Consider the following 17,503-nt stretch of genomic DNA (forward strand, 5'->3'; position numbering starts at 1 on the left):
GTGTAAAGTGATCCTTCAGATTTGAAGAGGGGGAGTGAAGGGTGGCACATGTAGTTGGAAAAAGCACATTCACTATGATAGTTTTATGTTTGAGAGTAAGAAAAGTTTATTGATGGTTGTAATATAATCTGCGAAAACAGTATGTTGGCTGGGAATCTGTACCAAGGTAATAATTCTAAGTGGAAGGCCTGCCTCCCCAAAAGCTTTTGTGTTACAGTTATCGAAAGGCAGCAAGGGGCGGCTCATGCCTGTAATCCCAGCATTTTGGGAGGCCGAGGCAGGTGGATTACCTGAGGTCAGGAGTTTGACACCTGCCTGGCCAACATGGTGAAACCTCGTGTCTAGTAAAAATACAAAAACTAAAGCCGGGCGCGGTGGCTCAAGCCTGTAATCCCAGCACTTTGGGAGGCTGAGGCGAGCGGATCACGAGGTCGAGAGATCGAGACCAACCTGGTCAACATGGTGAAACCCCGTCTCTACTAAAGATACAAAAAATTAGCTGGGCATGGTGGCACGTGCCTGTAATCCCAGCTACTCAGGAGGCTGAGGCAGGTGAATTGCTTGAACCCGGGAGGCGGAGGTTGCGGTGAGCTGAGATCGCGCCATTGCACTCCAGCCTGGGTAACAGGAGCGAAACTCCGTCTCAAAAAAAAAAAAAAAAAAAAAAAAAATAATACAAAAACTAGCCGGGCATGGTGGTGTGCGCCTATAATCTCAGCTACTGGGGAGGCTGAGGCAGGAGTATCACTTGAACCCTGGAGGGGGTGGTTGCAGTGAGCCGAGATCATGCCACTGTATTCCAGCCTGGGCAATGAAGGGAGACTCTGTCTTAAAACAAACAAACAAATATAAAAAAAAAAAAAACAATAAGGATGAGAAACATTATTATGGAAGTTAAGACCACCCCTCTAAGTGAAGGTTTTGCTACCTTTTACAGAAAAGTGAGACTTGAAGGCAAAGCATAGCATCATAGCTGAACTTAAAAGAAAAAAAAAAACCAGTATGAAAGATACCTCTCTGTTATATATGTGCACTGCCACGATTGATGTAGATATCAACTTGATAAATTTAAAAAATTACAGTCAGTTCTCATTTCTGTGGGTTCTGTATCTGCAGATTCAACCAACTATGGTTCAAAAATATTTGGGAAAACGATAAAAACACAAAATTTAAAATGGAGTATAACAACTGTTCACATAGCATTTACATGGTTCTATGTACTATAAGTAATCCAGAGATGACTTAAAGTATATTGGACACTGTGTTTAGATTATATGCAAATACTGTGCCATTTCATATAAAAGACTTGAACATAAGTAGATTTTGGTATCCATGGGAGTCCTAAAACCAATCCCCTGTGGTTATTGCGGGATGACTGTATATAAAATATGATTAAGTCATACACATACAAATGTCTTAAGTATTTGTGAATGTTTTGAACACTTACCTTAGTGGAAGATTATAGAGATTTTGGAAAATAAAAATCCTATCTTAACAATGGTTATTCTTGTGGAATTTTTAAAAGCCAGGATATTTTAGAATCCACAGAAGATCTGTTTATTGTGTAAAGGGCCAATGGCTGTAAATCAGCATAAGTAACTATAGTGGAATGTGAATGCTTTACCTTTTATCTACTGAACTTATGTTTTTAAAAACCTGTTTAAAGGCTTGGACTTCCAAATACGCTCTAATCATATTAGTAATGTTTTAGTTGACTACTGTAAGCATTTGCCAATAACTAGTATTAATGAAGTGGACCCAGAATCCCATTTTACTTGTGCTGCTCTTTTTACACCCTCTCTTTTTAAATGTGTGCGTTATTCACCATCCTTGACAACCATTTTATCCAGTCTCAAGCTGCTGCAGGAGAACCACCTGCTGAGCATCACCTAGAGGTTCTCCCTGTTCAAGTTATGAGGCTTATGCACTGACAGAGGGAACTTTATCCCCTATGACCCCCAAATTAATTTCAGATGCAGGATTTGATTTGTCAAGCTTATATATGTTCCTAGTTGTCTAGGATCTGTTTCTGCTTCCAGCTATAGCCATAGGTGTGGTAACAATTCTAATCAAATTATGTGCTTTGCTAAGGATTTTGAAATTGAAACTTAGATCACTTTTCAAAGAAAGGGCCTGATCTCTGAAATTTCCCTCTGTTTACTGTTCCTTAAAGGCTCTTTCTTATTTGTTGACCATCAGGTCAGTGTTAAAGGTAATCTTTTAAGCTTCTAATTGCAGAGTTATATAAATTATACATGCTTGTTCTACATTTTGTAAATGGTTGTATACTCAGGGTTTGCCATGGCAAAGATTGTGTGGTTCCTAAGCCCATTTCTAGAACAATTATTGCCCCAAGGTTTATTTTCTCAGAGTTGTTTCCTTCTCAAAGAAAAACGATGTAAAAGTTATTGCACACTAAAATGTTAAAGCTTTAACGTGTTAACACATTGTCAAGAATACTACATTGGAATTTTACAAGAATAGGTAGTAGAAGCATAATTATGCTTAACACAAAGTATAGTCACAAGCTGCATAACATTTTGGTCAACTGCAGACTGCATGTATAGTGATGGTCCCAAAGATTACCATATTTTTTTTCTGTACCTTTTTTATATTTAGACATTTTTAGATGCACAGATACTTACCATTGTGTTACAGTTGCCTACCATATTCAATATAGTAATCTGCTGTACAGGTTTGTAGTCTAGGAGCAATAGGCTATAACATATAGCCTAGCTGTACAGTAAGCTATGTCATCTAGATTTGTTTAAGTGCATTTTATGATGTTTGCACAATGGAATCACCTAACAATGCAATTCCTAGAACCTATCCCTATGGTTAAGCAATGGACGACTGCAATCACTTACGTAACTAGCCTGGCTGCCATGTTAACAGAGATATGGAGCAGATTGGGCAACCAGTTATTTTGCCTGCCAGTAAGCTGTAGCTGATTTTGCTACTGACCAGTGATGTGTATAACTAACTTTTAAGGTTTTTTGATGCATATAACTTTTTTTTTTTTGAGATGATGTTTTGTTCTTGTTGCCCAGGCTGGAGTGCAATGGCGCGATCTCGGCTCACTGCATGCAACCTCTGCTTCTGGGGTTCAAGCAAGTCTCCTGCCTCAGCCCCCTGAGTAGCTGGGATTACAGGCATGTGCCAACATGCCCAGCTAATTTAGTATTTGTAGAGACGGGATTTCTTCATGTTGGTCAGGCTTTCCTTGAACTCCAAACCTCAGGTGATGTGCTTGTTTTGGCCTCCCAAAGTGCTAGGATTACAGGCATGAGCCACCATGCCAGACTTTTTTATTTTTGAGACAGGATCTGGCTCTGTCTCCCAGGCTGGAGTACAGTGGCATGACCTCAGCTCATTGCAACCTCTGCCTCCCAGGTTCAAGCGATTTCTCCAGCTTCAGCCTCCTGAGTAATTGGGATTACAGGTACCCACCACAACACCCAGCTAATTTTTGTACTTTATGTAGAGATGGGGTTTTACCATGTTGGCCAAGTTGGTCTTGAACTCCTAACCTCAAGTGATCCACCAGCCTTGGCCTCCCAAAGTGCTGGGATTACAGGCATGAGGCATCATGCCCAGACTTGATTCATATAACTTTTTTTTTGTTTTGTTTTGTTTTGTTTTTTGAGAGACGGAGTTTCGCTCTTGTTACCCAGGCTGGAGTGCAATGGTGCGATCTCGGCTCACCGCAACCTCCGCCGCCTCCTGGGTTCAGGCAGTTCTCCTGCCTCAGCCTCCTGAGTAGCTGGGATTACAGGCACACGCCACCATGCCCAGCTAATTTTTTGTATTTTTAGTAGAGACGGGGTTTCACCAAGTTGACCAGGATGGTCTTGATCTCTTGACCTTGTGATCCACCTGCCTCAGCCTCCCAAAGTGCTGGGATTACAGGCTTGAGCCACCACGCCCGGCTTTTTTTTTTTTTTTTTGAGACAGAGTTTCGCTCTTGTTACCTAGGCTGGAGTGCAATGATGCGATCTCGGCTCACCGCAACCTCCGCCTCCTGGATTCAGGCAATTCTCCTGCCTCAGCCTCCTGAGTAGCTGGGATTACAGGCACGCGCCACCATGCCCAGCTGATTTTTTGTATTTTTAGTAGAGACGTGGTTTCACCATGTTGACCAGGATGGTCTCTATCTCCTGACCTCGTGATCCACCCGCCTCGGCCTCCTGAAGTGCTGTGATTACAGACGTGAGCCACCGCGCCTGGCCCGATTCATATAACTTTTAAGGTTTTTTTTTTTTCTTTATACACGTGAAACCAAATAGCACAGGGCCAGTACATTTTAATGATTATAAATTAGTAATTGTCCATTGATGATGAAAATAATGCATGTGAAATTTGATGAGGTCTACTGTAAGCATGTATTACTTTAAAGATGACTTTCTCTTGAAGCTCATTTGATATAGTCATTGTTGGTGGCGGAATTGTGGGGCTTGCCGCTGCCAGAGCACTCATCCTGCGACATCCATCACTTTCTATTGGTGTTCTGGAAAAGGAGAAAGATTTAGGTATGTATATAATCAGTGTCGTTCTTTGGGCTTACTTGGGCATCTGCTCATTGTGTCTGTTCTGAATCTTTCGTGTTGAATGTCAATGTTAGTATCTTAGTTTGTGTTCTGAAAGCAGAGTGTGGGACAAGGATGTGGCTATAGGTTATTTATTTGAGAGGTTAAAGCAGAATGTGGGACAAGGACATGGCTATAGGTTATTTATTTAAGAGGTTATCTGAGGAAACAGGAGTGAGGGGATGAGGAAAGTAAGACAGGGAAGGAGGAAAAGTTGTGAGAACACATCATCAAGATTGCTGCTGTGAGCTGGATTCCACTGGAACCCCTGAGGAGCAATATAGTGTTTCCCAGGATTGTGCTCATTTATCCATCAGCTCCTGTCCCTGTTAGTTGAGGATTGCCACTAGTGATGTTAAGTACCCTGTGCCCTTCTCTAAAAAAGTTACCAGAGGTCCTAAGGCAGAGTCTAAAGAGCCCTAATGGTCCCCTGAAGTGGTTTGCTGGTTATGAAAGGTGAGTTTGTGCACCAGAGTTGTAGTTGAAATCAGAGATGGGCTGGAGCAATGTGACCTGGATACCAGGGATGGCTATTAGAAGAAGTTACCGGTGATCTGAGCAAATTCAGGCAGAATTTTACTAATAGCTTCAACTATAATAAGTTTGTTCTCTTATTTCTTATGTTTTGTATGAATCATGTACATACTCTTACCCTGTTTCTCTTGTTCTGTAGCTGTTCACCAGACTGGACATAACAGTGGTGTCATACATAGTGGAATTTATTATAAACCTGAATCTCTGAAAGCCAAATTATGTGTACAAGGTGCAGCCCTTCTCTATGAATACTGCCAGCAAAAGGGAATTTCCTACAAGCAATGTGGCAAGGTATGGCATTTTACTAGGGCCTTGACTAATTTCCAAATAGCATTTTCTTAGTGATGTTTAATGTATATTTTTTAAATTTGGTGTTTTGCTTCTTTGTATCTATGTAATTTTTGAAGTCCAATAGTGGGGAATAACTAAAAAAGATGGTGTGACTTCATGTAATTTTCTAAATAAAAGTTTTATTGACATATAATGTATGCATCATACAATTCACCCTTTTAAAGTACACACATCAGTTTTTAGCATATTTACAGAGCTGAGCAATCATCACCATTACCTAATTAATTTAGACTTTTTCATCACCCCAAAAAGAAACCCCATACCCATTAGCAGTCACTCCCCATTTCCACCTCCACTTGCCCTAGCAACCACTAATATACTTTCTGTCTTTGTGGATTTGCCTGTTCTACACTTTTCATATAAATAGATTCATGTACTATGTGGTGTTTTGTGACTGGCTTCTTTCACCTAGCGTAATGTTATCGAAGTTCATGTTGTAGCATGAATCAGTATTTCATTCCTTTTATGGCTGAACAATATTCCGTTGTATGGATACACACCACATTTTGTTTATTTGTTCATGAGTTGATAGATATATGGATTGTTTCTACCTTTTGGCTATTATGAATAATGCTGCTATGAACATTCATGTACAAGTTTTTGTGTATTTGTTTTCGTTTATATTGGGCATATACTTGGGAGTGGAATTGCTGGGTTGTCATGGTAACTCCATGTTTAACATTTTGAGGAACTGCCAAACTGTTTTCCAAAGCTCTGTACTATTTTATATTCTCACCAGTAATCAGGATTCCAATTTTTCCATGTCCTTGCCAACATATATTTTTACTGCGTCTTTTTTATTGTAGCCATCCTGGTGGAAGTTTTAATTTGCAGTTCCCTAATGATAATGATGTTGAGTGTCTTTTATTTTTTCCTTTTTAGAAAATACTTCTCTATTTTCTAAATATTAGCCAGTTACTGTGTCTCATGCCTTTAATCCCAGCACTTTGGAAGGCCAAGGCAAGAGGATCACTTGAGCCCAAGAGTTAAAAGACTGGGTCAGGCAACATAGTGAGACCCTATCTCTACAAAAAATTTAAAAAGTTAGCTGGGTGTTGTGTTGCATACCTACAGTCCTAGCTACTTGGGAGGCTGAGGTGGGAGGATTGCTTCAGCCTGGGAGGTCGAGGCTTCTGTGATCCATGATCGTGCCACTGCATTCCAGCCTGGGTGACAGAGCGAGACATTGTCTCAAAAAAATAAAATTAAAAATTAAAATTAGCCGGGCGCGGTGGCTCAAGCCTGTAATCCCAGCACTTTGGGAGGCCGAGGCGGGTGGATCACGAGGTCGAGAGATCGAGACCATCCTGGTCAACATGGTGAAACCCCGTCTCTACTAAAAATACAAAAAACTAGCTGGGCGTGGTGGCGCGTGCCTGTAATCCCAGCTACTCAGGAGGCTGAGGCAGGAGAATTGCCTGAACCCAGGAGGCAGAGGTTGCGGTGAGCCGAGATCGTGCCATTGCACTCCAGCCTGGGTAACAAGAGCGAAACTCCGTCTCAAAAAAAAAAAAAAAAATTAAAATTATTTTTTAACCTTATTTCATATTTAAAAGTTGAGACAGGATCTTGCTTTGTAGCCTAGGCTGGTCTCAAACTCCTGGCTTCAAGCAATCCTCCTGCCTTGGCTTCCTAAAGGGGTGGGATTACAGGTGTTAGCCACTGTGCCCAGTCTAAAATTATTTTTTAATTGACACAAATTGTATATATTTATCATGCACAATATGTTGTTTTGAAGTATGTGTACATTGTGGGTTGGGCACAGTGGCTCACGCCTGCCTGTAATCCCAACACTTTGGGAAGCTGAGGTGGGCGAATCACTTGAGATCAAGAGTTTGAGTCCAGCCTGGCCAACATGGTGAAACTCTGTCTCTACTAAAAATCCAAAAATTAGTTGGGTGTGTTAGTACATGCTTGTAATGAGAATTGCTTGACCCTGGGAGGCAGAGGTTGCTGTGAGCTGAGACTGCACCACTGAAGTCCAGCCTGGGTGACAGAGTGAGACTCTGTCTCAAGAAGTATCTATACATTGTGAAATGGCTAAATCAAGCTCAAGCTAACACATGTATTACCTTTCATACATTTTTTTTTTTTATGATGCAGACCCTTAACTCTCTGAGCAGTCTTCAAGAATATGATATGTTATTAACTATAGTCAACATTTTGCGTAATAAATATCCTGAACTTATTCCTTTTACTTAGCTGAAATTTTGTGTCCTTTAACAAATATCTTTCCACACCATCCCCACCTCCCAGCCGCCCCCAGCCACTGGTAACCACCATTTTTCTCTCCACCTCTTTTGAGTTCAACTTTTTGAGATTCTACATATAAATGAGATCATGCAGTATTTATTTTTCTGTGATTGATTTCACCGAAGATAATGTACCTAGTATTGTGATCACTGGATCATATCATAGCTCTATTTTTAGTTTTTTGAGGAACCTCCAAACTGTTCTCCATAGTGGTTGTACTAGTTTATGTTCCCATCAGTGGTGTATGAGGGTTACCAGAGCATGGGAAGGGTAGTGGGGGGTGGGGAGTAAGGATGGTTAATGGGTACAAAAATATAATTAAATAGAATGAATAGGATCTAGTATTTGATAGCACAACAAGGTGACTACAGTTAACAATAATTTATCATACATTTAATGATAACACAGTATAATTGGATTGCTTATAACACAAAGAAAGGATAAATGCTTCAGGTGATAGATACCCCATTTACCCTGATGTGATTGCTATGCATTATATACCTGTATTAAAATATCTCACATACCCCATAAATATATACACCTACTATGTACCCACAAATATTAAAAATTAGAAAATGTAAATTATTGGGGAATAAATGTAACAAAAGTAGTATAAGATCTGTACACTAAAAACTACAAAACACTGTTGAAAGAAGAACAGAATAAATGGCAAGAAATCTTGTGTTCATAGATTGCAAGATTTAATATTGTTATGATAGCAGTATTCCCCAAATTGATCTACAGATTCAGCACAATCCTTATCAAAATTGCAGCTTCCTTTTAGAAAAAATTAATTAACTGTACCCTAAATTGATTTGGAAATGCTTAAGTCTCAGAATAGCAAAAGCAATCTTGAAAAAGAACAAAGTTAGAAGACTCACATTTTCTGTACTAACATAAATACAGACATATATATTGATGGAATAAAATTGAGAATCCATAAACATTTATAGATTCTCTTAGAAGGGTGCCAAAACAATTAATGTAGAATGAATAGTCTTTCCAACAAATGATGCTAAGACAACTAGATATCCTCATGCAGAAGAATGAAGTTGAGGCTGGGTGCGGTAGCTCATGTCTGTAATCCCAGCACTTTGGGAGGCCAAGGCAAGCAGATCATTTGAGGTCAGGACTTCAAAACCATCCTGGCTAACATGGTGAAACTCCGTCTCTACTAAAAATACAAAAAATCAGCCAGGCGTGGTAGCCGGCACCTGTAATCCCAGCTACTTGGGAGGCTGAGGCAGGAGAATTGCTTGAGCCTGGGAGACAGAGGTTTCAGTGAGCCGAGATTGTGCCACTGCACTCCACCCTCGGTGACAGGGCAATACTCCATCTCAGAACAAAAAAAAATGAAGTTGGACCCCTTCCTTATAACATATATCAGAATTAATTCAAAAGTAATTATAGGCCATGTACAGTGGATATGCCTGTAATCCCACCACTTTGGGTGGACTCCTTGACCTTAGACATTCAAGACCAGCCTGGGCAACATGGTGAAACCCTATTTCTAGAAAAATTAGCCAGGCATGGGGGAGCATGCCTGAGCTCCCAGCTACTCGGGAGGCTTAGGTGGGAGGATCACTTGAGTCTGGGAGGAGGAGCAGGAGGAGGAGGAGGCTGCAGGGGGCTGAGATTGCACCACTGCACTCCAGCCTGGCTAACAGAGTGAGATCCTAACTCAAAACAAAACAACAGGGCCGGGCGCGGTGGCTCAAGCCTGTAATCCCAGCACTTTGGGAGGCCGAGGCTGGTGGATCACAAGGTCAAGAGATCGAGACCATCCTGGTCAACATGGTGAAACCCTGTCTCTACTAAAAATACAAAAAAATTAGCTGGGCATGGTGGTGCGTGCCTGTAATCCCGGCTACTCAGGAGGCTGAGGCAGGAGAATTGCCTGAACCCAGGAGGCGGAGGTTGCGGTGAGCCGAGATCGCGCCATTGCACTCCAGCCTGGGTAACAAGAGCGAAACTCCGTCTCAAAAAAAACAAAAAAAAACAAAAAAAAACAAAAAGGTGATCATAGATCTAAATGCAGAAGCTTAGGCTGCAAAACTCTTAAAAGAAAACATAGGAGAAAATCCTTATAATCTAGTGTTAGCATTGTTTCTTAGATTAAAAGCACAAACAGCAAAAGAAAAAAGATAAATGTGACTTCATCAAAATTTAAAACTTTATTTCCTCAAAGGACACCATTAAGAAAGTAAAAAAGAAAGCCTGCAGAATAGTATGAAATATTCCAGATCATATAGTTCATATGCTGTATCAAAAATATGTAAAAAAGATGTACAACTCAATATATAACCCAATTTTTAAATGGGTAAACATTTGAATAGACATTTATCCAAAGCAGCTACACGAATGGCCAAAAAGCACATAAAAAGATGCTCAACACTGATCCAGCAATCCCACTGGTGAGTATATATCCAAAGAAAATAAAATCATTATGTCAAAAGTATACGTGAATTCCTATGTTTACTGAGGCATTAATCACAAGAGCCAAGATGTGGAATCAACCTAAGTGTCCATTGATGGATGAACAGAAAAAGAAAATGTGTATATACAGCACAAAATACCACTCAGCCTTTAAAAAAGGAGGAAATCTTTTTTTTTTTTTTTTTTTTTTTTTTTGAGACGGAGTTTCTCTCTTGTTACCCAGGCTGGAGTGCAATGGGACGATCTCGGCTCACCGCAACCTCTGCCTCCTGGGTTCAGGCAATTCTCCTGCCTCAGCCTCCTGAGTAGCTGAGATTACAAGCACGCGCCACCATGCCCAGCTAATTTTTTGTGTTTTTAGTAGAGACGGGGTTTCACCATGTTGACCAGGATGGTCTCGATCTCTTGACCTCGTGATCCACCTGCCTCGGCCTCCCAAAGTGCTGGGATTACAGGCTTGAGCCACCGCGCCCAGCCAAGGAGGAAATCTTTAAGATAAGGAGAAACATCCTCCAGGTTCATCTACTGATTGTTAGCTGGGTGTGGTGGCTCATACCTGTAATCCCAGCACTTTGGGAGTCTGAGGCTGGCAGATCACCTGAGGTCAGAAGCTCTAGACCAGCTTGGCCAACATGATGAAACCCCATCTCTACTAAAAATACAAAAATTAGCTGGACATGGTGGTGTACATCTGTAGTCCCATCTACTCGGGAGGCTGAGGCACTCGAATTGCTTGAACTGGGAAGTGGTGGTTTCAGTGAGCCGAGGCTGTGTCACTGTACTCCAGCCTAGGTGACAGACAGTGAGATTTCATCTCATTTAAAAAAGAAAAAGAAAAAGAAATGCTTCTGATTTTTGTATGTTGATTCTATATCCTATTAATGCAACTTTAATGAATTTGTTTATTAGTTCCTTTTTTTTTTTTGAGACGGAGTTTCACTCTTGTTGCCCAGGCTGGAGTGCAATGGCGCGATCTCGGCTCACTGCAACCTCCGCCTCCTGGGTTCAGGCAATTCTCCTGCCTCAGCCTCCTGAGTAGCTGGGATTACAGGCACACGCCACCATGCCCAGCTAATTTCTAGTATTTTTAGTAGAGACGGGGTTTCACCATGATGACCAGGATGGTCTCGATCTCTTGACCTCGTGATCCACCCGCCTCGGCCTCCCAAAGTGCTGGGATTACAGGCTTGAGCCACCGCGCCCGGCTGTTTATTAGTTCTAATAGTTTTTTGGTGGAGTCTTTAGGTTTTTCCAAATATAAGATCATATATCAGCAAACAAGGATTATTTGACTTCTTTTTTTCCAGTTTGGAGGCCCTTTATTTCTTTCTCTCATCTGATTGCTCCAGCTAGAACTTCCAATACTATGTTGAATAACAGTGGTGAAAGTGGGCATCTTTGTCATGTTCCAGATCCTAGAGGAAAGGGTTTAAGTTTTTCCTCAGTCAATATGATACTAGTTGTGGGTCTGTTGTATATGGCTTTTATTGTGTTGAGGTATGTTTCTTCTATACCCAGTTTTTTCGAGGATTTTTGTCATGTAGAGAATGTTGAGTTTTATCAAATACTTTTTCAGCATCAATTGAAATGATCATATGGGGTTTTTTGTTGTTGTTTGTTTGGTATTTTTTGTGCATTTCTTGAGACAGAGTCTCAAAAGCTACCTTGGCCACACCAGGGTGGTGTGCACTGGTGTGATCTTGGCTCACTGCAACCTCCGCCTCCCAGGTTCAAGCAATTTTCCGCCTCAGTCTCCCGAGTAGCTGGGATTACAGGCATCCGCCACCACACCTGGCTAATTTTTGTATTTTCAGTAGAGATGGAGCTTTACTATGTTGTCCAGGCTGGTCTCGAACTCCTGGTCTCAGGTTATCTGCCGGAATTGGCCTCCCAAAGTTTTGAGATTACAGACGTGAGTCACCATGCCTGGCCTGATTATATATTTTTTGTCCTTCATTCTGTTGATATGATGTGTCACATTGATTTATTTACATATGTTGAACCATCTTGGCATCCTTGGGTTAAATCCCGCTTGATCATGATGAATCATCTTTTTAATGTGTTGTTGAATTTGGTTTGCTAGTATTTGGTTAAGGATTTTTGTATCAGTATTCATTAGGGATATTGGACTATAGTTTTCATTTTTTTGATGTGTCTTTGTCTGATTTGGGTATCAAGGTAATACCAGCCTCATGAAATGTGTTTGGAATTATTTCCTCCTCCTTTATTTACTGGAATAGTTTGAGTAGGGTTTGGTATTAGTTTAAATGTTTGGTAAAATTTAGCAGGGAAGACGTCAGGTCCTGGGCTTTTCTTTATGGGGAGACTTTTTATTATGGCTTTGATCTTATTGCTTGTTATTGGTTTGTTCAGGTTTTGGATTTCTTCATGGTTCAATCTTGGTAGGTTGTATGTGTCCAGGAATTCATTTCTTCTAAGTTTTCTAATTTATTGGCATATATAGTTCGTCATAGTAGCCTTTAACAATTTTTTGAGTTACTGTGGTGTTGGTTGTAATGTCTCCTTTTTCATCTCTGATTTTATTTATCTTGTCTTCTTTTTTTCTTAGTCTGGTTAAAGGTTTTTATCTTTTCAAAAAAGCAACCTTTTATTACATTTATCTTTTGTATTTTCTTTGTTTTAATTTCATTTATTTCTGCTCTTTATTATTTCTTCTACTAATTGTGAGTTTGGTATGCTCTTGCTTTTCTAGTTCTTTAAGGTACATTGTTAGATTATTTGAAGTTCTTCACTTTTTTGATGCAGGTGCTTAGAGCTATAAACTTTGCTCTTACTACTGCTTTTGCTGTTTCCCATAGGTTTTGGTATGTTGTGTTTCTGTTTTTACTTGTTTCAACAGATTTTTTAATTTTCTTCTTAATTTCTTCATTGACCCACTGGTCATTTAGGAGCATATTGGTTTTGTTTGCTTGTTTGTTTATTTTTTTGAGACACAGTCTCGCTCTGTCACCCAGGCTGGAATATAGTGATACTAAAAGCACAGACAACAAAAGGAAAAAGAAAAATTTGACTTCATCAAAATTTAAAACTTTAATGCCTCAAAACTATCACAGCTCACTGCAGCTTTGACCTCCTAGGCTCAACTAGTCCTCCCACCTCAACCTCCGGAGTAAAGGGGATCACAGATGCACGACCATGCCTAATTTCTTTTTTTTTTTTTTTTGAGTTGGAGTCTTGTTGTCACCCAGCCTGGAGTGCAGTGGTGCTATCTCAGCTCACTGCAACCTCCGCCTTCTGGGTTCAAGCAGTCTCCAGCCTCAGCCTCCTGAGTAACTGGGACTACAGGCACGTGCCACCACGCCTGGGTAATTTTTGTATTTTTAGTAGAGATGGGGTTTCAGCATGTTGGCCAGGCTGCTCTTGAACTCCTGACCTTAAGTGATCTACCCATCTCAGCCTGTGATTACAGGCATGAGCCATCATGCCCATTCCTGACCTTTTTTTTTTTTTCTCTAGTTAGGGTCTCCCTGTGTTGCTCAAACTGGTCTCAAACTCCTTGGCTCAAGTGATCCTCTCACCTTGGCCTCCCAAAGTGTTGAGATTACAGGTGTGAGCCACTGCGCCTGGCCAGCAGCATATTGTTTAATTTTCATATGGTTGTATAGTTTCCAAAATTTCTTTTATTATTTTTAGGTTTATTCCATTGTCAATATTGATATAATTTTATTTTATTTTTTTTGGAGACAGAGTTTCGCTCTTGTTACCCAGGCTGGAGTGCAATGGCGCGATCTTGGCTCACCACAAGCTCTACCTCCTGAGTTCAGGCAATTCTCCTGCCTCAGCTTCCTGAGTAGCTGGGACTATAGGCATGTGCCACAATGCCCAGCTAATTTTTTGTATTTTTAGCAGAGATGGGATTTCACCATGTTGACCAGGATGGTCTCAATCTCTTGACCTTGTGATCCACCCGCCTCGGCCTCCCAAAGTGCTGGGATTACAGGCGTGAGCCACCGCGCCCGGCCTTTTTTTTTTTTTTTGAAATTTTAAAGACCTGTTTTGTGGCCTAATGTATGGTCTGTTCTTGAGAATGATTCATGTGCTGGGGAGAAGAATGTGTATTCTGTGGCTGTTGGATGAAACGCTCTGTAAATATTTATTAGGTCCATTTGGTCTGTAGTGCTCAGTAGTTTATTCTTTGTGATGCTTTTGTGAGGAAAATTGTTTGACCTTTGTGAACTCATTTTGTTCTAATTGTGTGTGTGTGTGTGTGTGTGTGTGTGTGTGTGTCTGTCTGTCTGTCTGTCTGTCTGTCTGTGAATTCCTTAGGCTTTACTATATGCAGGATCATGTCATCTGCAAATAAGTTAATGTTACTTCTTTTCCAATTTAGATGTCTTTTACTTAATTATTCTGCTTGATTTCCACGGGTTGAAGCTCCAATGCTGTGTTGAACAGAAGTAGTAGAAGTGGACCTTCTTGAATTGTTCTTGATCTAATAAAGAAAACATTCAGTCTTTTGCCCTTAAGTATGATGTTAGCTGTGGATTCTCTTGATCGAATTAAGGAAGTTCCTTTCCTTTCCTAGTATGTTGAGTGTTTCCTGTTATGAAAAGGTGTAGAATTTTCTCAAATGCCTTTTCTGTTTCTATTCAGGTGATCATTTGGTTTTTATCCTTAATTCTATTAATGTAGTGAGTTAATACATTTTTGGATATTAAATTGACTGCATTCCTGTGATAAATCCTACTTGGTCATGGGGTATAATCCTCTTTATATGTTGCTGCATTCAGTTTAGTAATATTTTGTTCAGGGTTTTGTATTAATATTTGTAAGGGATATTGGTCTGCAATTTCTTTAGATGTCTGGGTTTGGTAAGAGGCAAAAGATTTTATTTTTCTGAAGAGAAACCAGGTCATTGGTTTTAGTATCAAACTATTATTGGATTCACATAATTAGTTAGGAAGTGATTCTGACTCTTCCGTTTTTTTGAAGAGTTTATGAAGAATTGGTAGTATTATTATTTTTTAAACATCTGGTAGCATTTGTGAATAAAGCCCTTGGGCCTGAGCTGCCTTTTTTCTTTTTGAGGGGGAGTCTGGCTCTGTTGCCCAGGCTAGAGTGCAATGGCGCAATCTCGGCTCACTGCAGCCTCTGCCTCCTGGGTTCAAGCGATTCTCCTGCCTTAGTCTCCGAAGTAGCTGGGATTATAGGTGCCCGCCACCACGCCTGGCTACTTTTTGTATTTCTAGTAGAGACAAGCGTTTCACTGTGTTGGCCAGGCTGGTCTTGATCTCCTGACCTCGTGATCCACCTGCCTCAGCCTCCCAAAGTGCTGGGATTACAAGTGTGAGCCACCACGCCCAGCCCTTCTTTTATTTTTTTTTTTAATGTGAGAAGTTTTCAATCTCTGTGTTACAGGTCTATTAAGTTTTTCTTCTCAAATCAGTTTCAGAAGTTTGTGTCATTCTAAGATTTTTGTTCACTTCATCTAGATAAAATTTGTTGCCATACAGTTGTTCATAATATTCTTTTATAGTATTTTTATTTCTGCAATGTTAGTAGTCATGTCCTTCTTCAGATAAGTGGTTTGTTGTTTTTGTTTTGCTTTTGAGACAGGGTCTCACTTTGTCACCCAGGTTGGAGTGCGGTGGTGCAATCTCAGCTCTCTGTAGCCTTGACCTCCTGAGCGCAAGCGACCCTCCCACCTCACCCCACTAGTAGCTGGGACTACAGGTGCACACTAACACACTCAACTAATTTTTTTTTTTTTTTTTTTTTTTGTAGAAACAGGGTTTTGCCATGTTTCCCAAGGCTGTTTTCGAACTTCTGAACTCAAGTGATCTGCCAGCCTCAGCCTCTCAAAGTGCTAGGATTACAGGCATTAGCCACTATGTCTGGCCCATATAATTTTTAAGAATAAAAGCTCATTGTCACCATTAAAGATTCTATGAGGCCAAGCACGGTGGCTCATGCCTGTAATCGTAGCACTTTGGGAGGCTGAGGTGAGTGACTCACCTGAGGTGAGGAGTTCAAGACCAGCCTGGCCAAGATGGTGAAACCCCATCTCTACTAAAAATACGAAAGTTAGCTTGATGTGATGGCGAGTGCCTGTAATCTCAGCTACTCGGGAGGCTGAAGCAGGAGAATCCCTTGAGTCTGGGAGGTGGAGGTTGCAGTGAGCTGAGATTGTGCCATTGTACTTCAGCCTGGGTGACAAGAGCAAAACACCGTCTCCAAAAAAAAAAAAAAAATAAGATGCTATGAAAAATTGTAGGGCTAGACTTAGTGGCTCATTCCTGTAATTTTAACACTTTGGGAGGCCAAGATGGGTAGATTGCTTGAGCCCAGGAGGTTGAGACCAGTCTGGGCAATGTGGTAAAATGCTGTCTCTACTAAAAGTACAAAAAATTAGCCAAGTGTGGTGGCACATCCCTGTAGTCCCAGCTTCTAGGAAGGCTGAGGTAGGAGAATCACCTGAGCTTGGAAAGTTGAGGCTGCAGGGAGTCATGAATGGGCCACTGCACTGCAGCCTAGGTGATGGGAGTGACACTCTGTCTCAAATAAATGAATAAATAGATAGAAATTTAAACAATAGAAACAAATTTTTTTAAGAGACAGAGTCTTGCTCTGTTGCCCAGGCTGGAGTGCAGTGGCACAATCACAGCTCACTGCAGCCTCAAACTTAGGGGCTCAAGTGGTCTTCCTGCCTCAGCCTTTGAAGTAGCTTGGATTGTAGACATGAGCCCCTGTGCATGGCCGTATTTTAAAAAATAATTTAGTAAAATGGGCCTGACGGAATCTGAGGTGAAAAGGGCAAGATATAAAAGTCTAGTTACAGTATTTATCATTGTAATTGTTGTAAGAGTTCTTTATCTATTTTAAATACTAGACCTTTGTCAACTATATGTTTTGCAAATATTTTTTCCATTGTGTAGGTTGTCTTTTCACCTACTTGATAGAGTCCTTTGATTCCACTTCTATTTTTAAGGTTAATTATTTATTGATTTAAATAGCCTTTGCACCTTGATTAAAAGTGTCACCTCATGAAATTCTGTTGACTTTTTGGCATGAAATAATGACTTGTGAATTCCAATGTACCTTTGAATATGCACCTGTGTTTTCCTTTGCTCTTTTCCTTAAGTAAGGAAGAAAGTATACGTCAGTTATTTTTCCAGAAATAAATAGAAAAGAAATAAGTTGACAAATTTACTGTTTTTCCTCTACAACAGAATGCATTAGTAAATATAATGTATTGCAAAAATAAAAGGGATTGTTTTGTCAGTTATATTCAATTATACTGAATACCAGTTGTCTTTATGATGTGCTGATATTTTACATTTTCCTGAAGAAATAAGAAGACCATTCTGTTTTGGGAGAAAAAA

At 40.4% G+C, this 17,503-nt stretch overlaps 1 protein-coding gene across 2 annotated transcripts in view; it reads left to right on the forward strand.

The window, feature by feature from the left end:
• The window catches only part of L2HGDH (L-2-hydroxyglutarate dehydrogenase), a 72,016-nt gene that overhangs the window by 1,100 nt on the left and 53,413 nt on the right, over positions 1–17,503 (forward strand). For both annotated transcript variants that reach the window (XM_003930539.4, XM_074393958.1), the window contains exons 2-3: positions 4,414–4,529; positions 5,260–5,411. In XM_003930539.4, coding sequence (XP_003930588.1) covers positions 4,414–4,529; positions 5,260–5,411 — 268 coding nt within the window. The remainder of the gene's footprint in view (positions 1–4,413; positions 4,530–5,259; positions 5,412–17,503) is intronic.

Source organism: Saimiri boliviensis, chromosome 2 (genome assembly GCF_048565385.1).
Source record: "Saimiri boliviensis isolate mSaiBol1 chromosome 2, mSaiBol1.pri, whole genome shotgun sequence".
Lineage (NCBI taxonomy): Eukaryota > Metazoa > Chordata > Mammalia > Primates > Cebidae > Saimiri > Saimiri boliviensis.